Consider the following 22,245-nt stretch of genomic DNA (forward strand, 5'->3'; position numbering starts at 1 on the left):
GAGGAATAAATCTGAGCCAAATGTGACAGGATGGACATGTTCCACCCCCTTGCTATAGCTTCGTGGAATTAGGCCATAGCCTGTGATCTGCAGGCATTTCCTGTTCCATTAAAAATGACAATATTGAAGTAATAGATGGAATTAAACAACAGACAAGACTACTAATGCTTGCAGTATTGCAGATCACTTATGGTGAATGAGGCCAGCAGTCCGTATCTCAGCCTGCAGACTCTGCGTACTATGTAGGCAGCAACAGACTCTGGGAAAGAGCCTGCCAAAATTGAGATCCGTTGCTGCAAACACTTTGCTAGGAGGCCCCCCTCCAGCTTCTCTGAGAGTCCTTGGGTGTGGAAAGCCCAAGGTATCAGCCCTATCCACTGGAAGGCATGATCAAATTATTACCCATAGAACTAGCAGGTGGCCCACCAAGTTTCCCTTTAAGAAAAATTAAATGAGGAAATTATGCCTGTAAATGAAGCAAATTTGAATTTGATTTTTTAATGATATTCTGGAACAAATAACCTAGTTACATTGCCTAGACAAGTGTTAACTTCAGATGTCTGAAGCCTGGTTAACTCAAACTCTTTTACAGGAGTCAATTTTTATCAGTAAACGTTGATAAACGTTGATTTCATGTTGCACTTGCAGACTGATGAAAACATATTTCCATTGTTAATACTAAAAATTTATAGAAAGGGGACATAAGGAAAATGATGGCTGATGGAGCGTGTGATGACAGGAGGAGCAGTCCTACAGAACTGTGCTGACTGTAGTTTGGACTGCAACTCCCAGAAACCCCAGGGGACTGGAAGCTAAGGGAAAGGAAGTAAGCCAGGGTCTCCTTTGATACTCTAAGAGGAGAGACTGTGGTACCTCCTGTCTCTAGAGGAGAGAAAGGAAGCATTTTCCAAAGTTATAGTTTTTTTGACACTTGGCTGAAAGTTTCAACATTCAGATTTCTTTAAACACACGTGCACACACAGAGACAGCACAATATTCTGCAGGGAAAAAATAAACTTTCAGTCAGGTCTGATTGCATTTCATCTAGTGCTCAGTCATTTCAGGGCCCCATTGTCCTAGATACTTAAGGTACATGGTACTGTAGATAGTTGGACACAGCTTCTCATCTGTGCATGCTGCATACCAAAGTGCACTTTTGGTGTGCACCATGCGGATGGTCGTTTTCAGTGTTTGGGCATGCACTTCTGACTGCACACTTCTGCAAACTGGGCATGTCTTCACACTGGTGCTCCCGAGCACTCACATGCTACAGACACATTTGCACCAACGATCAGGAGCTAAGGATCTAAAACCCAGACAGAAGAGTAAGAGGCAAACCAAGGCACAGAAAGGAAAAGGGACTTGCTCATAGTTGCTCAGCAAGTAGTAGAAAATTAGGGCTGTCTGTGGAACCCCTACTTTGGTGTAGAGCCTCCCCCAAGAGTTTGCAGGCAAGAGCCAGCTGAGATGCCGTACACTGAAAGCATAGGGTACAATATCATTTCTGAAAGTGCACACAATCAACCCCTGACAGTAAAGGGAATTGCTAAAAGTGCCAGGCATGAAGCTGTAATCAGTGATGCATGAACAACTTTGTACTTTGTTAATTGAAGTAAATTAAATTGATTAATCTTTTCCATCATGTAAAATAGTAACACTCTTCTGATGACTGTCCATTCTCATGTTTGTGGCACTTCACAAACACTACTCAGCAAGCCTGCCACACAGCCCCTGGCACTAGCCATCAAACCAAGATATATTGGCTGTAACTTTTCTAAACAGAATAACAGTTTAAGTATCACGATCGTACGTGGCATGTGGTAAATGGAGCCTGATAATGATTCCTGTGTATCCTGTGACAGTTTGACCCAACTTGTCGCTGTGGCAGTTGTTTCCCTAAACACTGCAAAGAACAGAGGCTCACTATGATGTGTACAAAAAGGGCAGGAGTCTAATGTTTCTTCAGTAGATGCACTACATGGGTTGAGCCTTCAGTCTTTGTACAGCAACAGCAGGAGGAGGAATGAGAGATGGAAATAAGGGGTCCCATTTATTGGCTGCTTAAGCTGTTTGGAAGGGGCAAGTTTTGCCACTGTGTAGAGGCCCTGTACCAGGACCATCTATGCAACAGCTCAGCCTTACTTTCTCCTTTCAGAAGCCACAAGCAATTCAAATGTCTGTTGCTGGTTGGCGACAATTGAGTTTCATTGCAAGATTGCAGTGCCCCTGCTGAGTGTGCCCAATAGATCTGACTGGGTGATTACTTCCAGGAAATTTTAAAGCTGGGGTTAACCTGCAGGCCACAGCACCTGCTGTGGGATTCAGCTTGTGGAGTGTGGGCAGGATCACTTTGACGCTAATATCTTGCAATTCACACAAACTGCAGCCATGCATCTCTCCTCCATTAAGTGTTGCAGACACGTTTTGTTAGTTGTTGGGGATTTTGTTTTATTTTATTTTTTGAAACTCCATCTGCTCCTAAACATAGTTTTGTTGCCCTCCTACACAGATCCCTGGCTTACAGTTGTAAACAGTTATATCAAGATCTGTAAGCAAGCCCAAATGATTCTAATCAGTTCCAGGACTGTCTGCCAGACTCATTATCCTCCCATGGAAATCAAAGCTGAAGACAGGCAGGGATTGGGAGGGATTTTAGTATGCGGTTTTGTTCTCTGTGCAAAGCACTGGACGTGCTTTAAGCCCTGTTGGCAGCCTGATGTGTGTGTATATGTGTGAGCTGTGTTGCAGGGCAGCGGGAAACACCTGTGTCCTTCCCTTTGTCCAAGGGAGAGAAATAACTGCCCCAGTCTGTGCAGCCAGTCTCACAAGTCATTCTTACCAGGTGTTTTTCCATCTGCCCCCAGTGTCACCAGACCTCATAGTCCCATCTGCAGAATGAAATTGACAGAATGGAGCCTGCCCTCCCCATCTCCCTCCAGCCTCACAAAATTCATTGGGATAAAAAGCCCCAAGTGTAAAAACAGATGTCGTCAGACAAAGCAGACCAAACTGATTTGGTTTATTGGGAGAAACACGTTGCCAATTGTCCCACATCAGAGGGGGGGTCTCAGTGCAGGACAACAAGCAATACATTCCCATTGCCTGTGAATTCCTTGCATCCCTCTCTGCCCGCACCTCCTCGTCGGGACTTGGATCCCACACTGACCTGTGCCTATGCAGAGAAACAGGATGGTGAACCCTTGGCACCCCAGGCCTCCACACTGGGACCTGCACTGACTTATTCATAAGTGTGGATGCAGGTCCCAGGGAATTCCCAGTGCCCCATGCCTCCATGCTTGTACCTGTGCCAGGTCCTGTGCTGACCAATGCTTCACATGGAAGCACAGGCCAGTGAGGGTCCCGGTGTAGAAGCACAAGAAGCCAGGGCTTCCCCCAGTTCTGTGCCGCCCTATGCCTCTACCCCATCCCACACTGAGACTTGCACCAACCTTTGCCTCTGTGAAACATAGGTTGGCACGAGTCCCTGTGTGGAGGCATGAGGCACTGGGGATTCCCTGGTCCTGCGCCTCCATGCCAGGATCCATGTGGGCTTTCCCTTCTTAATGGAGAGACACTCCTGGAGATCCTGGTGTGAGTTTCTGAAAGTGGGGAACCCCAATTTTCCCTGTCTATAAAGAGGTTCCGTGAGATTCCCAGGGACATGTCTCTACAGGAAGGGAAAGTTGGGCGGATGCTCCTGGACCTTGAGGGACCTGATCCTGCATTGGATTTCCCACGGTGCACAGAATTGGCCCCCTCAACCTCACTAGAGACTTTTTGACTTCCCTGAGCCCCCTGTTTCCCTGCCCCAGATTGGCCCGAGCAGCAGCAGCATCCACCCCAGCTGCTCCACCATCACTTCCCGTGCTGCAGACCAGGGTCCCAGCAGGACATGGTTGACTCCAGTCCCAAGTTCACCAGACTTCCCGCGTCCCATGGGAGCAGGTTGTCTGCCCCTCCCAGCCAGCTGTTGAGCGCTCTCTTACTTAAATCTAGCACCCACCAATGCAATGGGCAGGGCAAGTGAAACAGCTGGCCAGATCAGGGCCAGGCTGCCCTGTTACAGCTGCCCATGTGGCTGCAGTGGAGATAGATGAATGTACTCTCTCTCTGTCAACTATGGCCAGGACAAAGGCAGTGCAGCATCTTCTCTAGCACACTGTTCTTTTGGAAATAGCCTTTTTTTTGCAAGGCCTTCAGATGCCTGAGATACAGCCTGCTTATGGCCTGTGGCATCCCAAAATGCCTCCCTATGAATGCTTTTCTGCCTCTCAGCAGTTCATCTATTGCCACTGAAGGAAGTAGCACCTCTCCCCCTATGCAGAGAGAGGATCCCATGTGCTGGCCTGTCATGGTCATGGAGATGCAAAGCAAGCACCCCTGGCAGCTGACCTCTAGGACAACAGCAAGCTTCAGCTCATGCTTATCCCAGGCCCCATTTAGCTGTGAGTGCTGTGCTGAGTGGGGCTAAGGAGCAGGCTGGAAGGCAGAAGCGGCTTGGGGTGCCAAAGTGAGAAGGGTTCAGGGTCTATCACTGCACTCAGCACAGGACCCTGGGAATCCTACCTTTTCCCATGGCCCCCTCTCCACATGCAAAATCCCTGCTGGGGACAGTGGTGACAAGGCTGACCCTCAGCATTCCCTCCTGTCCCCAGTTGAGAGGTCAGCTGTGTCCTGTATTATAGACCCAAGGGCAGAGGAAAGCAGACAGGTCACCACAAAGGATCGTTGGTCATTTCCACAGTGTTCAAGTGATGCAGCCGCCTTGGAAACTGCTGGCCTGTTTGAAGGTCCCAGCAGATGTTATCAGGGACCCCCACAGTGTTTATGCCTCAGTGGGTGGCTGCCTGATGGGGCTGAGCAGATTCTGCTCGCCTTGCTCCTCCACTATGGGGCAGGAGTAAAGGTAGTCCATGCCTCGGCCATCCCCAAGTGATAGCCTATAGCTGCCCTGCTCTGCCATGGCTGAAACATAGCGTGGGTCTGGCCAGCTTCTTGCTGTGGAGGGAACAGCCTGTGCTAGTGCTCTTACCACCAGCAGTGACGTCCCCTGTATCCCGTTCTCTTCCCTGGTGAGTCAGAGCCGAGCTCTGCACACTGTAAACCCACCCATCCACCTCCGTCAGAAGGGCAGGACAGCCTGGCATTAGCTTCTCCTCCCTGCTTCCTCTGTAGAGGGAAGAGAGTAGAGGGCTTCCTCATACCACCTGTCTGCCTTCCAGCCCTCATCCCCCTCTCCTGCCCCCAACAGGGTACACTCTAGAGATCTCAGTGGAGCTCAGTCCTGGTTGTGGAGGTCTTACATGGCCATGAGAGAGAGAAAATATCCTTGGAGATCGGGAAACAGGGTGGTAAAGCTTTCAATATAAGCAGGGGGTAGGAGGGCAGATGGACTCCAGGGGCAGGTCTGGAAACCACCTCACCCCACCTTTTTTAAGGCTGCCAGGGTTTGAGCTAATAGTGCCGCACTCCCCTGTTCTGAAGGGAAACAGTTGAATGCACATAAAATTAGCTGCCACTGTTTGCAAAAGATTCTCCTTCTCCATATAAAGCCATTTCCAAGTGAAAACAGCTTCTTGGCAGCTTGAGAAATACGAGAGTCTATTTTCAGATGCAGATTGTTGGGAGTGCACGAGTGCACACACAACCGGAGGAAAACAGAATCTAAATCCAGCCTGAGAACAAAGAGAATTCCCAGATTGCTTTTTTATTCCTTGATTTAATTTTAACTGATGCTGCCTGGAGCTGGGGAAGCTTGACTGGAGAGCAGGCTAAGGTCCCTGTGGCATTCAGTGTGTGTTAAATGATTTCCTCATTCTCTAGGTGAAGAGTCCAGAGGAGTTATGTTGAACTGCAGATGTGCTCTACTTGCCTGCAGCTCATGGAGTCCTTTACACACGTGCACAGTGGGTGTTACCAAACACAAATGTAGCATTTTATACCCACTTGGGGCTCACTTTGGAGAGGTGGAGAAGAACCCTTCAAGGTACAAGGCAGGAGACAATTGGGCCTGTTCAACAGCTCCAGGGGGCACTGTTCAGAGTTATGCCATGGATGAATTTAGTCCAGAGGCCCAATTCTTCCCTTAATTACATGCTTACAATCCCACTGACTGCAGTAGCAAGCAGATGAATGTAAGATTTGCCTCTCCACAAACAGATTTGCCTACATAAACGGTATATATAGCCTCCAGCTGCATATTCTGTAGTCAGCTGTTTTCTTGACATGTTGTGTCTTTGGTTTCATCTGACTTCTAATGGCATTACTATTGATAGTGTTTTCATTCTTTTCAAACTCTGGGTTTAACCTGATACAGACTCAGTGTAGCAGATGGCATTCTTACTATCTCACTAGCAGGTTCAAAATGAATGGGGGAAAGGCAGGAGAGTTCAAACAATAAACTCTACTAAGTGACTAAGTTGCATCCAAGTGCTAGCCCTAAGGAAGCTAAGTGTCAAGCCGTTCATATCTTAGATGAAAGCTAATCTGTGCAATCATCCAGTCTCTCAGACATTGCTTATTGCCTGTTCAAATACTCTGTGTATTGCCAGCTCTCAGGATTTCATCACATGCCTTCAAATATTTGATGGGTTTTTAGGCCCTAGCTCCTACAGTCCTGTGATGACCTGAGGACCTCAGTTTTTGTTTCTGTTGGTGCTTTCGTTTTTTGTTTCTCTTTTAAAGGGAGCTTCTAGCCCCCATTGCTACGATAAAAAAATGATCCCATTCTCCCTGGCCAGAACCAGGAAGAATGGCATAAGTTTGGCAGAAAATCAGGGGGAAGTTCCTAGCAAAATGGAGAGGAAGTCTGATTCACTGGATTGGGGAATGCAGGACATTTGAATTCCATTCCAAGCTCTGCTTCCTGACCTGGGGCAAGTCCATCTATTCTCTGTGTCCCCTCCCAACTTTGCTTAGGACATCAGCCCTTTGGGACAGGATCTCCATTTATGTGCAGTAATCTAATACAGGGATGCGCAACACACAGGGCAGGTCCAGCCCACAGAGCCATGCCATCTAGCCTGCAGGAGTCCCCAAGCGTCTGAAATTTGGTTAGGGGGGAGTGGTAGCAGCAATTGCCACCTCCCTGATGCCAAATTTCTGGATCTGTGGGAAGCCTCACAGGCCAGATAGCATACTGGCTCCATAAGCAGAGGTGGCCCTGATCTGGGGACACAGGGGCCAGCCCCAGGAGACAACATGAGGCTGAAGGGGGCAGTGTGGAGCCCTAGGAGGCAGCACAGAGCCTGTCCTGGCTTATGGGGCCTTAGCTGGTCCACGGACCAGCTCTGAGTTGCTTGTCCCGCCCGTATGAGCAAAACATTGACCACCCTGCAAGAGGGCTGTGATGTAAATGGGTGGGAAGCAGTCTCCCCAGGATGAGTGGAAGGACCTCTTCTTGAGCTATTAAAACACTAGAGATATCCTGCTTCAGCAGAGGGATGAGCTAGGTGGCCTGTTAAGTGTTTTCCATCTATTACTTCCACCCTAATGCAGTGTAGGCACGTAGATCTGGAGAAAGCTGAGCTGCAGGTGTCGCCCAGGAAGGATGACCTCACCGGTGCCATCTGCTCTTCTCTCCCCACTACCAGCCCCACAAGGAACAAAGCTATCTGCAGTATGAAAAATCCAGTGCTGGTTTTAGAAAGAAATCTTTTCCAGGTGCCATGCTGCACTTTGTTGTGGAGAGCAACAAAAATGATTAGAGGCCTGGGAAGCAAGACTTATGAGGAAAGGCTGAAAGAGCCAGGGTTATGTTATTTAACAAAGAGAAGACTGAGGCTGGATTTGATACCAGCCTTCAAATACCTGAAGGATGATTATAGAGAGGATGCAGATGGGGTTTTCTCTGTGGCCACTGGGGACAGGACTAGGATCAATGACCTAGAGCCACTCTAGTTAATCAATGACCTAGAGCTACTCTGAGAGCCACTCTAATTAAAGTGCCACAGTGTCTCGTGTGTCAGTGTCCTCACACTTTAAAATGATGATGAAGGCTCTTGAACTAAAGCTTGTTCAACAAGCTTTAGTTCAAGCTCCGCCATCACTTTTTTTAAGTGTGAAGACACTGATACACAATATGCAAGAGGCTGCTGGAGCACAGTAATTACCGTGCTCCAGTGGACTTGATTAATCATGTCTGCTAATACGCATTTTCCTAGTATCTCACAGTGGAGGTACTAGATTTAATATGCAATAACTAAAGCGTGTTAATGTATGTGTAGACATGTTGTTTAACAGATAAGAAAAGGCAACAATGAGGTGTGCTGTGCTCTTCTCTGCGTCAAACTTGTTCTCTGCAGCCAGATCTGTCATTCTTTCTGTGTGGCTTTTATACACCCAACATTTTTGTATACAACACACAAGGCAGATCACCAGGATCCTTTCAGAGAGGTCAGAAAGGGATGGTCTGGGTCTTCTCTGCCCCAGGAATTAGAGTTTCTGAAGCATTGCTGTACATTGTTAGCAAGCGGCTTGAATGACTCTTAGTCATGGCTGTGGCCCTGGGATCCAGACATTCAACAAGTGTGAGGGGAGGGTTGTGCTCACTGTTGTCCAGAGCCCACAGCCTGCCAGGCCTTGTGTATTGGAGTGATTTGACTCCAGTCCACAGTCATGTTGATGTCAGTGGGACTTCTTTCCAGAATAGAGTGATCTGTGTACCTAAGTCTTCCCAGGATTGAACCTTCACTGCCAACTCCATTGTGACATGAAGGGATAAATCATAACCTCAGCTGTATCAAGGAGGGGGCTGGAATAGATGTGGGGAGGGGAAGGGGAAGGGAAGGAGAGACACAAGGGGTGTCCATAAGGGGTAGAGGGATGCGAGGGAATGGGAAAAAGGGGATGAGACATGATAGTGAGAAGGGTGCTGTGAGGGGAATGGCTCTGGAAGGGGACAGGCAAGGAGAGGAGATGTAGGTGTGTGGAAGCAGGATGCAAAAGGGGTGGTGGTTGGCTGGAGAGGCCAGCAGAGCTCTTTCTCTCAATGAAGTGGCATGTGGTGCTTTATGCGCATGTGCAAGACTGGAGTTGGGTGACCTCAAGGCTTCCCATGCTGGATAAAAATCAAGCCAGACCCAGCGTGACTCACTGTCTTGAACACAGAGGTTTTCAGGCCAGTCATCAGTTTTTGGGGTAGGGATCTGACTCCCAAGTTCTGGGTGCCTGGGGCTGGCAATGCTTTTAGAGCAAGAGACCCTGGGAAGTATAAATTACTCTGGTGCAGAAGGGCTGATGCTTCTCACGCCATCTGTGAGTCTCCTGGGGATGCCCCCTCCACTCCCAGCTTCAGGACTGAAGCAAGTAACTGATGCCCCCTCCACTCCCAGCTTCAGGACTGAAGCAAGTAACTGAGGATAAAGGGCAGTGACCTGCACAGATCCCATTCCCTAACAGGCTTCCCAGCCAAGGGCAGATGCCTCCTGAGAGCAGGCTTTCCTAGTAGACTAAACTCTGGATCTCAGCCGTAACGCCATTATGTAAAACAAAGTGATGAGGGCATCTGCCTGCTGGGGCTGGGGCTGGGGCTGAGCACCTAGATTTCACCACCAAGGTTGTTTTACCTAGGGTGCTGTGGCCATTGGAGGAATGGGACATAATCAAGGGGATCGTGATTTTCTCTGGGGGGATCAAAACTGGAATTCCCTCCCACCCTTATTCTGCCCGTGAGTGATGTCAAAAGCCCACGCTGGCCTTCTTGCAAAGTTATCATCACAGGTAGGAGTGTGGTGTCCTTCTACTTGGCTGTCTGCCAGCATCAGGCTGAAAGGCTGATGCTATAGGGTCAGGCAGGGCGGACAGGGCAAGCTGCTGGCCCTCTGCCCCCACTAGGGGAGAGAAACCAGTTCCAGGTCCTTCTGTTTCCAAAGACCTTGGATCTGTTTTTGTGCTCCCTGACCACAGTATGAGTTCTCCACTTGCTGACCACTTTGTGAGCTTAGATTGGCTAGGCTGTCAGCAATGGAGTTACATTGATGTAACCACCAATATTGCCATTCCCAAGCTTTCAAAATCACAGGTTGGGCCCTGGTGAAATCATAGTACTGGTTTAAAAATCATGAGATCTTCATTATTTTCATATGCCATTTGTATTTGCCTTTGGATTTTTGACTTGTCAAAAGGTTTTTCACCTTTGCAAGCTTTTCTCCCCCCTCTGGAAAGTCCCCGCTTCAATTTTTTTATGAGAGCTGTAATTCCCAGGAACTGGCACTAAGAGAAACACCAAATACCGTAAGACTTATGATTAAACCATAAGGGGTAGTCTGGGACATGAGAATCTAACAAGCTGTTGGCCTGAATATGAGCCAGGGCAGTGCTAGGAATGCAAAGAAGCTGAAAGACCAGACCGTTTTCACCCCAGTGGCACTCCCACTTTAGGCTGGTATAAGACCAGTGACTGCCCTGGTGTACAGCTGGAGGAACACTGTGGGGAATCAGAGCCAAGAGCTCTAAAAGCCAAACAGCAACACCCCCACCCCTACATGCACACACTTTGATCCCAAAAGCCTTGCCTACTCTTGGCTCTGGGTGGGGAGGCAGGACACTAATTTGGTATTTTGTGGAGTGGCAAGGACAGTGCAAGAGAGCTCTCACTGGATCTGGTCCTGCTCAGAGCCAGAGAGCTGGACTCCCACCAGGGAATGCGGGGGGAGACTTAAGACCAGGAGCAGGGAGGGGAAGTGGCCATTGCTCTTCTGAGGAAGGGGTCAGGAGTGTCACCTGACAGGCAAGAGTGAAGATTTGTGCCTTGCAAGTAGGTCTTCTCCCTGCACTTGGAAATGCATGGGGTAAAAGCTGCTTGGACACTTCTCCTGGATCAGAGGAGGGGAGCTCCTGCAAGCCAGGCCCTCTCTGGTTACAACCAAACCCATGGTGAAAAGCCCAGGACTTCTCTGAGAACAAGCCTTGCACCAAAGGGAAGCAGTGCCAAGAACTGAGTGTGACCAGGGGCCATGACCACAAGAGGGTGGTGACCAGAGAAACTAAACTTAGCACAGATGGAAAATCCCTGTTGTGATGAGAGCCAGTTGCTGTAGGAGAGTCCTCCTGGGGACGTGCTGGGCGCCCTGTTGTTTGAGAGACCAAAGAACAACAGGAAATGGCCGTTTTCTGACCAGGAGCAGAACACACCACCCCATGGAGGATTTTCCATCCTCACTTCCTTGGGTCCACTCTGCAGCAGGTCAGGTCTGTGGGAACCCTAAATATTTTTTTCAGCTGCTCCTGGGCGATGCAGAGCCTTTGAGCAGCAAGCTGGGGGGAGGGGGGCACTCTTCTCCCACAGATAGGGACTACTGCAAGCCATCTCGTGATTCTCCTCTGCTCTCTTGTGCTCTGTGTGTGTGTGTGTGTGTATGTGTGTGTGTGTGTTTGTGCACGCGTGTGCGCGTATGCACACATGTATGCATACACACAAATGCATACGTGCACTGCAGACTTAGCATTCTGTAGAAACCAGTTCCAGCGGCTGCACAGCTTCAGCTGAGGTCACAAAGGCATGCCCTTCCCACACTGGGGCTGAATTTGGGGTCCACACCATGCTGAACCGAGGCAGATTATACTCATTTCACTTGCTGAAATGACTGGCATGCCATGTCATGGGTCACTGCTGTGTTTGCTCAAGAGATGCCTGTGGGAGTTGCCTTCTTTTTGAGATAGTCTGTAGTCAGAGAAAAAAGGTGCAAATCCAGTTCAGTTTCTCTAGAGCTGCTCAGAGACACCTGGGAATTATTGGTGGCAAACACTTGCCACCGGTGTTAACTATAAGGGAGTTCGAACACAGGAGCCCAGTGACCTGTTACGTAGGTAGGTCAGTGAGCACATACATACATACCACCCTGCTGTAACTCCTGTTGTAAACCAAAGGTCCAGTCCTCCCTTTCCTACCCTGCAACTTCTGTGAGCATATATCCCTGCACAGAGTTGATATAAAACAATCCCAGAGCAGAGGGGGTGCAGCTAACACCCATGTTGAAAAGCCACTGTGCTGGGGATCATAGCAGGGACATTCAGACTGAAAGGACAGGCTGTGACAGCTGGAAGAGAAGCTGTGTACCAAGGATCAGCACAGAGAGAGCCTGAGGCACTCCCTGCATCCCCTCATCCCTGCACTTCAGAGGATCAAAACATGCATGTGGACACCGCACCCAGCCCCATCTCATTGCCAGGCCACTGCTTTGGTCATTCCATTAACATGCCCCCAGGATAAAGGACATCTGTGCCAGATCCCATGGTGGGGAGGAGAGAGGCCAGAGTGGGGCAAGAAAAGGAGAAAGACAAGAGACCCACTGTGGAGAAAGAACAGCTGAAGGGTGTTGGCACCCAGCAAAGCCACTGGAGCAGGAGAACTCCAGGCAGTTTGGTGATGACTTCAACAGCCCTTTCTGGTCCCATCCTTTGGGCATCGTCCCAGCAGTGCATGACACTTGCAGCCCATCCCTCTGCCACAGGGTAGCATTGTATCCCCCATCAAAGAGAGATGGAAAGATGGTGAAAAGAAACTTAGCCAGAGGCCTGGGTGTGACACATAGAAGACAACTGAGCTCAATGGCATGGGAGAAGAGTCTGAGGGGAAGCAAGGATGTCTCATTTCTGGACCCATTAAAGTGGTACCAGACAGGAGCAGAGAGCAACCCTGGCCTGGGTGGGATGGGCTAGCCCCACGCTGTCACTTCTCCCCACTGAAACAAGGGCCATCTGGGCCATCTAGGGGCAGCTATCACCAGTCATGGACTTCTGCGGGGCTCTGGCAGATGGCACTAGATGCAGACAGACTCCTGGATATTCAAGAGGGAAAAATAAGAAGCATTTTCCTTCTTAGTCAGTGTGCATCCCTGATGTGTTCAGCATCCACTATAAGTGGGGAAGAATGGGATCCCAGGGATGATGAGACCTGGAGCTAGGGCTAGAAAAGCAAATGTGAAAAACCCACACAAGTGCTTTAGTATGTCCCCTTGCTGCAAATGGGTGCAGCTCAGGGGACAGGCCAGTCTACACCTGCCAGGTACAACCCTTTCTCCTGAGGAGCATCTTGCACTGGCCACTGACAGGAGCAGGCGACTGGTCCCAGTCTGGCTCCTGCCTTCCTACCAGGAACAACAGCACTTTATTTCAGGAAAATGAACATGACATTCTTATTGCTGTGCCTGCCTCTTACCAGGCACAGAAAGAAAAATCCTCTCAAGATGGAGTCTGTTAGTCTTGTCAGTGAATGGGAATGAACATGACACGTTCATTTGGATTTCACTTTCTATTTTGAGATACTAATAGCTGGTTTACAGCGCAGTCCCTCCTAAAAGGGAATGAAACAGAAAGACCTATTCTTCCCCTCCCTGGGCACTGATTGTGCCTAAGACATTTCCAAGCCTGGGGGGTGAGCACTGAAAGCCAGATTTTCAAAGCAGCTTTAGACCCACGCACAGGCTCCCAGATAGGCCCAGGGTAATATTTTCCAGAGGGCTCAAGCACCCAGAAGCTTCTGTTGAGAGCCAACCGGGCACTTTTCTGCTGCCAACATGGGGGTCAAATTGTCGCAGGAAGCCAGCCCTCCTCCCCTGGTCCATTCTCAGAAGTGCACACTGCTGCCTCTCCCCTCCTCCCTTGCTCATTTTCTGGTTTGGACCCAAGCAGCAGAGCAGACACAGCAGGGCTCTGACCTGCCACAGGTCCTGTAGAGCTGAGAACACATTGTCTTGCAAGAGCCCAAAGACACCTGAAGAGACAGCTGTGATCTCTAAATATGCTGATTTAAATTCCCTCTTCCCCTCCAATTGCAGAGCAGAGGCTGTGGAGAAATCATGCCCCAGTCTGCCTCACTGTGGTAAGCAGACAGCCCAAAGCCCACTGTGTTACCTGCCTGCACAACTAGCTGGGCTGTAAAACTTCCACCGGGAGGGGGGACCTGTAAGGGTGGGAACCTCCTCTTGTCTCAGGTTCCTGCCCTTGCAGGTCGTGTGATTAGTTAGCTCGCCTGGTCAGCCTGATGTCATTTGGAAGCACTGGTCAGCAGCCAGTGGGTCCATTTCTGGTGGGAACTTAGTGATGAGGTCACAACAGGTGCATAAAAGCCTCTCCATGAGGAAGGGAACACAGACATGCTTTGGGAATAAGCAAATGGCCTCTGGAGCTCTTTTAGACTCTAGATGAACATGTGAGTAACCTACCTGAAATGTAGCCAGTAACTTAGGATCAGATGTTCTAGAAGTGTATCAAAAGGTTATCAAGCCACTTTGGTTTGCTCAGGGTATTCTTTTGATATTACTCTGACTTGTACCCCTCCCCATACCTATCCTCTCTACCCAATAAAGCCATCCATTATAGCAAGCCTTGTTGTACATGCATGAGGGGGACTGGGTAGGCCTTCTTGTTCCCTTTGCTTGGCAGACTAAGGGAGGCTACTTTCTATGCTTCTGGCTATAAGAAGCACCCAGATATATCCCACTGGGGCTAAGCAACCCCTAGGTCTGCAGGGCCTGTGTACCCCAAGCAGCACAGGGCCTAACAGACACCAGAGCTCAGGTGGTGGCACCAGTTACTCCAGGTTGGTGGGTGTGCTCCAGGAAGAGGGTTGGCCAAAAGTTGGCACCCCTGGGGAGGCATCCGCAGCTTGGTTTTGGTCAGGTTCAGTAAGCTGGGTGGGTCAGCGCAGGAGCACCCCCTACTGGCATACCACAGAGGCCCTCTCACATCACTGTAAGCCCAGAGTCCCAGCAGCCAGATCAGCAGCATCACTCCAGATTTACCATCCTAAAGCTAAGAGCCAAATCTGGCCTCAAGGAAGCTATGAGCCAACTATCCAGCTGCAGTGAGTCAGAGCAGCTGCTTTGAAGTCAAGGGAGACAATCCCCAGCTGGTGATGGGTCTCAACACAGCTGTCTTGCAACTGCAGCTGATCTAGCCCTCCTGAACTCAGTGAGTTTGTGGGGTCTCTCTGGTCACATAAACATTGCACCCTGCAGAACAGAGGGGAGCAGGGCAGCTCCCTCTGGGAATCAGCAGGATGGCAAGAAGAGGTGTATCAGGGCAGCTCTGTGGCAGCTACAGAGCTCCTGGGGCAGTGCAGGCTACTGTGGTATGAATAGTAGCAGCTTAATCAGCTGCCATTGTGGTCACAGCTATTTTTGTGCACCGTTCTCCCCCAGCAAAGGTGGCCCCTGAGGCTGCTGCCCCAGTCACGCTACAGATTGTGAGCAAAGCTTTGCAAAACAACCGGACCACCCAGACAAGTGTTAGATTCACTACAGCTTTATTGCACTTGGCCAGATCTAGGATTTTGAAGAGGGAATTGCAGGTGGTGTGGTGCATCAGCACATAATCCAACACATTTTTATCCTAGTTAAAAAAACAAAACTAGAAGCTTTACTAACATGCCAGGGGCCTAGGACTGTATTATTCAGTTTAAGGTTGAAGCAAAAACAAACAACTTTATTGGAACATGCATTAATTTGCTGCATTATATATTCAGTATAATAAACTAAGCAAAAATAATCAAAAGGTTTTGTTTCATTAATCCTGTAATCATTAGAATTATATGTGCCTCTCTTATTCAGATTCATTAAAAAAATCTAACCTTCGTAAGCATCTTGACAGTGCCCCCCATATTTCACTGAGTTATTTCCACACCTGAGTTAATGTTCACTTGAGTTAATATTACCACACCTGAGTTAATGTTTTTAGCTAGAGCTAAAACAATCTGAAGGGCTGTGAAATAGGAGAACCTAACAGACAGCAACATTTCAGAAGAAAGGATAGCTTGATTAGAAGAATGTCAGGGCCATTAAAAAGGAAAGAGAGGGTTGTTAACACCTGTGGAGTGTAGAGACCTTAGCAGGAATCAGGTAGTTTATAATGAGCTATGAAATTAATTGACTCTCTGAGCACTGTGAATAGAAATGCCACTGTTGCTAGCACTGGGCAGTTGGTTTATACTTTGGGTGGAGCAGGAATCAAAGAGGGGTGCATCCATATCATTCCCCCCCCCCCATCCAATCCACTCCTGCACTGTAACTCCATCAAAAACAATGATCATGTGTGAATGTGAAACCGGAGGAGCACAGTGATGAGTTAGACACATATATGCAGTGTTACGTATTCAAAACAGGAAAGGAACATGGTAAAAGTTTCCTAGTTGAGCACGCAGAAGCAGAGCTGACCCGAGCAGGGTCTGGGCCCCAGGGCAAATCAGCCCATGCAGGGCCCTACCCCCGCTCCGATCCCACAGGCCCCAGATCCAAAGAACCTGCCACCACAGGGCAGGAGGAGGTGGTGAGTGGCTGGACGTAGAACCGCCTCTCCATCGGGCTCCACGCCTCCGCTGCTGTGCCCCAGTCCATGGGGCCCCCCAAACCACAGGGCCGGGGTGGTTGCCCCGATTTGCCCCCTACAGGGACGGCCCTGATCAGAAGTACCAGAATTTATTCCCTGCTCATGCATTGTGACACAGTCTGTAATTACCTGACTGGTCCTAGGCTTTTTGCCCAGCCAGAGAAATAGCAAAAGGCACATCCCTGACAGAGGTCACTCTGCTAACAAAGACAAAATGCCTGTTCCAGAACATGGGGTGGAGGCGCTAGAGTGAAGACGAGTGGCCAGCACCCAAAGAAAGCATGGTGCCTGCACATGTTCCCAGAAAAATCTGGGAAGTTTTGGCTAACATTTTTTTCCCCAGAAACAACCAGTTTCCCAGGTGCAATGTGGCTGGCCAACAAGCATGAGGGTATAACAGCTCTCTCTCCTTTCAGGACCCTCCATTGTGACTCCCCCCAAGGATATCTGGAATGTCACTGGAGCACAGATTTACCTGAGCTGTGAAGTCCTGGGAATCCCAACCCCGGTGCTTATCTGGAATAAGGTAGTTTGCTTGGGGAGCACAGTTAATGCCATGGTGACATATTCTAGACACCTGGGGCAGCAAGGCAAGGAACAGAGATAGACAGTCAGTAATACAGGAAGGAGTTTCATAAGCTCCTGGAGTGAGGAGGTCTGGCCTGGAAGCTGAGAAACATACCTGCTGTGTTACCAAAGCCAGTTCCCTTTGGGCCCTCCAGCAGTCCATGTGCAGAGATAAGGCATTCTGGGGCAGGTTGTGAAACAGCAGTTTGCAAGAAAAGATCTTGCAGCAAACATTGTCTCTGACAAGCATGCCTTAGAGGAGTGCGTTCTACCAGTGCAAACACAAGTTGAGAAAAATCTCTTTTCCTCCCTCTCCCACCCCCAAAACATCTGGCTTTGTTTAATTTTTCCTGCATAAATAATTTTTCTAAAGCTCATTTCCCCCCAGCGTTTTTTACATTGTTTATTCTGATAAAAGAACCGCCGTTAGGCTGCTTACAGCGTGACAGGCTGGTATTCAGAGCCTCCAAAGAATGTTCCTTGGTTATTTGTTTCAACCTCAGGTCTGCAAGTAGCTTCGGAAACACTGAACGTGACCACACAGGTCACAGTCACGGTAGTCACGTACTGTTCTGTTTTGCCTTAGTAGCTTGGAGGCGGATGTTAGTGCTGCTTCTGAGCTGTGCAGTTAAAGAGTGTTGAAGTCCTGGGCTTTTTTTTTTTTTCTGCTCTTATGCTTATAAGAAAACCACCTTCAGCTGCAGAGCCTTCATGAGAACTCAGCCCTGGTACCTGTGAGGAGCCTGGTACCTTAGCAGGGAGATGATGATCCCAGCACTGTCAAAGAGAACAGCATCAGCCTTTGGGTGGATGTTCATTTCAGTGCCACTGTCTGTACCTCATCAAGGCTTCCCAAAGTTTCTCAAGCCCGAGGTTATGTGGAGGTCTCTGAGGGTTTGCCCTCCTTTATGCAAATTCAAAACAGGCCTAAGACAACAGGTAGCTTACTGTAGCAATGTCTCTAAGACAAGCAGCTGGGGATGTTTTCCCGTAACATACAAAGCCCTGGTGTTCCTCAGATGGCTAAGCCTGTGGGTGTTTTATTGGGCAGATCTCCCATGGAACTTGAAAGCCCCAGTGTCACCAACTGCAGTCTGGCATGGAGAAGTGACACTGCCTGCTTCCCAGAAGGCAACTGAGTCCCATTCCATCCCCTGCATCTACCAGTACACCCAGACAATTCCCAGAGTCCAGCTTGGGAGCAACATGCAGGAAGGACAGAATCAAGCCTCAGTTTTCAGTAAACAAAACAATCATGATGGTCATAACATTTATCAGTGTAACCCCAGAGTGCTGCAGGAAACACTAGCTGTGCAGCTGCTTAACACCAGTCACTAGTAGCTTAACGGGGCATCTGACTAACAGGGCAGATCTTCAGTCATCTTCCCCTCTCAGGGCTGGAAGAGCATGGACCACGTTTACTAACAAAAGCCCTTGGCTTTTTGGTCCCCGATGCAGTTTGCAGCTTTTTGTAAGACCTCTGCTAGGCATGTAGGTAAAGGCATGCTGAAACCTGATGCACAATTTACACTTCCTGCTATGCTGCATGTGCCTGGCAGAAGGCCTGATTGGGGGATCAAGCATCAGAACCCATCATGCCTTATTGCTGGTGCAGGAGTCCAGGATCATGATCCCGGGCTCTCCCCACACTGGCAAGTAGCAAGCTCCCCTAGCTGGGAGTCCCCTCAGCTGATGGGGCTTCCAGCTCTGGGGGTGCAGTATGTGCTTCCATGGCTGGGAGCCCCATCAGTTGAGCTGGGCTCCCAGCTGCAGGAACACATAGAGTATCCCAGCAGCTAAAAGCTGAAATCGATTGGCAGTGCCCAGCCAAGGGCTGCACCTGGCCACACATTCAGTTAATGGCATGATAGAAATGGCTACAGAATTATTACTTTTTTTGGTAGAATAACTTTCTGGCTTATTCCTTGTTTTACAACTCCATTAATTGCTTCAATGCGTGGCCGGGCTGTGCCGCTGCCTGGAAAAATGCCACATTAGTCTTTGTCAAGGAAGCCTTTCCCTTGCCCATTCAGACACCGCTTTTTTGAATACAGCAGAAGCCCAAGCAGCTGGGTTTTACTCTCCTGCTCCTTGCCCTGCCCCATACAGCCCTCTTGTTGGGAATGTCACCAGGCCTGGGCCCTGCTCTTGGAACAGCTTGTGCGCTGCAAGTCTTCCGCTGCTTCAGAGGCAGGCAGTTACATTTCCCAGAGGGCTCAGTACCTAGGGCAGCTCCCATGGAGAACTGTCTGTCCCCACTTCCCCGTAAACCACCAATGAGGGCAGTGGGAGTCACTCTTGCTTTTAGAACAGGAAACATTACTGCACTCCGAGTAGCAACAGCTGTGGGAGCCCTGGGGAGCCCTTTCCCCTCTGCCCCTATACAAGCCTGGCACTGCCTCAAGCCATCAGAGTAGGATTCTTTTTCAAAGTACTCAGCAGTGAACTGAGTCTTCCCAGGAGTTTTACTTCGGGGGGAGACTGGAGTCACTGTTGAGTGCCATGGGAAATCTCACCCTTAGCCAGGTCCACTCAGGAAAGTTGTACTGCTCTATCCCTTCCAGGAGAAAGAAATCAGCACCTCACCTCAGTGTGGAGGCAGTTTTATCAGGGTAAAGGTGCTCAACAAGGGGCAGCTAGTCTGGTAGGGGAAAGAGGATACCCTGTACCTATATAATCGGTGTCCAGACTGTAGACAAGGCAGTGGTAGAATTTGCATGGGTAGCTTAAATCTTTATGACTACAGTCCTGAAAACAACCCTCTGACCAAGCTGTTATCATTGTCTTGTGCTTCCCCAGATAATACGGGGGCAATATGGTGTCCAGCGGATGGAGCTTCTGCCTGGGGACCGTGAGAACTTGGCTATCCAGACCCGTGGTGGGCCTGAAAAGCATGAAGTGACCGGCTGGGTGCTGGTGAGTATTTGTGCAGAGACGACTATACACTTCTAGCAACACACAGGCAAGGCTTGAGAAATAAGACTTAGAAATCAAAATGGAGGCAACTCAGTAGTTTTCCTGAAGTTGGAAAAAAGTAAGCCCTGTGAATTTGAAGTGAAAGCAGTTAAAGTCCTGCATTTTACAAGATTAAATGCCTGTGTCAAGGCCCAGTCCTCAGCTGCTATGTGTTTCCTGCAGTTGTATACACCTGCACAAAGTCTGTGGAAGAAGAATGCAGAGGATAACCAGGTGCATACAAGGCTCAAGCTGTGAGAAACCCACACTTACATGAGAGACCATTCCTCCTGTATCATCCAAAGAATACTGCAGTCAGCAGGTAGAGCCCAGTCCAGCTGGTATCCGAGTAGGAGCTTGTCAGCCATGGGGACAAGGTATCCTTAGAAGACAAGAGGACACACAGGAAAGGATCTTTTGAAATCAGGACCATGCTGTCCTACCTTATGAGGAGGCTATTGTGAAGGTATTAGAAGTAGCTAGGCCTCAAAAGCAGCATTTCCACTTTGGATCTCTCCTGTTGATTCATTCTCCCCAGCCAGACCAGCATACAACTCTTAAGAACATGCCTTACATGACCTGGAGAGATGCTCTCCACAAAGAACTTGGAATTGCAAGTGAAAGTTAACTTCGGAGGAAGGGACCAGAGACCTTTATCTCTGATTAGTTCTGTGTCCCCCAGCTCAAACTCAGGACTTAAATAGAATCAGAAGAAAGAGGGCTGGCAGGGACTGCAGGAAGTCATCCAGTCCAGCCTCTCACTGAAGGCAGGAACATCGCATGCAACCATGCAAGATGCGTCCTAGGTGTTGCAGAAGGTCCCCACTCTTTCTCTGGTGTGCGCCTTCAAGAAATGTAATCTTTCAAGAAGCATCCCCAAACATTTAGTCATTAAGACTTAAAAGAAATCCTTGCCCTTTTGAGATGAGAAGTTTCTTAAGTGGGAGTACACAAAAATTTTAGTTATCTGTGGAGATGAGAAGCAAGCAGCAGGGAGATCAGAGGAGAGGAGGTTACAACGTATCAGACAAAAGAAGATCTGTTTTGATTTTCAAGTAGATGATCTTTGGCAGTAACAGACCACACCAAGTGATTGCTTCGAGCCGCAGAATGAGGTGGACTAGGGAATGCAGCTCAAGGGCACTGCATGCCAAAACAGATAGAGGCTTTGGAGAGGTGCCAGCAGACTGACAATACACTTTTATGGAAAGGAGCATTTGAACAAATGTGGTTTCTGCCTCCCTCAATAATGGAAGGTTTTAACACATTCCAAAACCAGGCAAATACTAATGTCTGGCTAGCCAGGATAAAGCAACTTCTTACTGATAAGTTGTAAAAGCCGTAAAGGAGGCAGGATGAGGCCAGGACTAGATTGGATGCACTCCAAGACAGGTGCTAAACAGCATCCTGTCAGGGTACAGGGTGCTTGGATCCAAAGTGAGTTAAGACAACCTACTGCTCACTTAAATCCAGCCAGCTTTGGCTCAGCTGGGATAAATCAGTGTTGTTTGTACTGCTTGCTAATAGCAAATGTGTTATGTTAAAAGCCATCATTATGCAGAATTTAAAATTGTACCACTGCAAGCAAGAGCTTTTTTCCATACTGTTGAATATTCTTGGTATGTGCTTCTTGATTGGTAGAGGTCAATTATCACTCAGGTATTCATAATACTATTCCCATTAGGTCTGTGTAACATATAGTTTAATGCTATTACACAGGCCAACAGTGATGCAAATTAACATGAAAAGTCCAAGCTAAACAAAGAATGTGTTCTGATTGTTTTGACAGATATCTCCTTTGAGTAAAGATGATGCTGGGGAATATGAGTGTCATGCATCAAACTCAAAGGGAGAAGCTACAGCCTCTGCAAAAATCACTGTTGTTGATGCCCTACATGAAATACCTATAACGAAAGGTGGGTGTTGTTTGAAGGTGCAGAATTTTTTTTGTTCTCATTGGGTGTTTATACACACTTCTTGTCCTGCAATATGCTGGAGATCTGCCACTTCGGAGCAAACTCAGGTTTGCTCTACACATGAGCCAATGCACATATACAAATGCGTGCAATACAGTGCGAAGTGGCAAAAATGCATGCTAGCGTGTAGAAAATGGCAGTGGGTTTAGTCCCTTCACAAAGTAAAAAGACACTGAAAAGGCTGCATTTATGTTTTCTGCAGGAGTTTAGTATTAGAAATAGCAGGAACATCAAATCCAACCTTACTTGGTTTCCATATAGGACTTTTTGCAGATCTTAACTGTTTAAGCTCTCATAATAGAGGCTGCAGTGGAGTTGAATCTTTAAGGTAAGTGGGGGGAAGAGAGGGGAGGGAGTACATTGAGTAATGGAAAGTAAGATTTAGAACATAACTAAAAGTACATTCCCATCCCCAATAGCT

General features: G+C 48.6%; 1 protein-coding gene and 1 long non-coding RNA gene across 2 annotated transcripts in view; both read left to right on the forward strand.

Moving 5' to 3' along the window:
• The window catches only part of IGFBP7 (insulin like growth factor binding protein 7), a gene marked incomplete at its 5' end in the record, with an annotated part of 38,830 nt that overhangs the window by 15,397 nt on the left and 1,188 nt on the right, over positions 1-22,245 (forward strand). Inside the window, 3 exons of the mRNA XM_019534229.1 lie at positions 16,743-16,852; positions 19,693-19,809; positions 21,638-21,764. Coding sequence (XP_019389774.1) covers positions 16,743-16,852; positions 19,693-19,809; positions 21,638-21,764 — 354 coding nt within the window. The remainder of the gene's footprint in view (positions 1-16,742; positions 16,853-19,692; positions 19,810-21,637; positions 21,765-22,245) is intronic.
• LOC109309453 lies at positions 11,962-16,534 on the forward strand. Its single transcript, XR_002100918.1, has 3 exons — positions 11,962-11,972; positions 12,029-12,031; positions 16,145-16,534. It is a non-coding gene; the product is annotated as an uncharacterized LOC109309453 (long non-coding RNA).

This window comes from Crocodylus porosus, unplaced genomic scaffold (genome assembly GCF_001723895.1).
Source record: "Crocodylus porosus isolate Cpor-Errol unplaced genomic scaffold, CroPor_comp1, whole genome shotgun sequence".
In the NCBI taxonomy this organism is placed as follows: Eukaryota; Metazoa; Chordata; order Crocodylia; family Crocodylidae; genus Crocodylus; species Crocodylus porosus.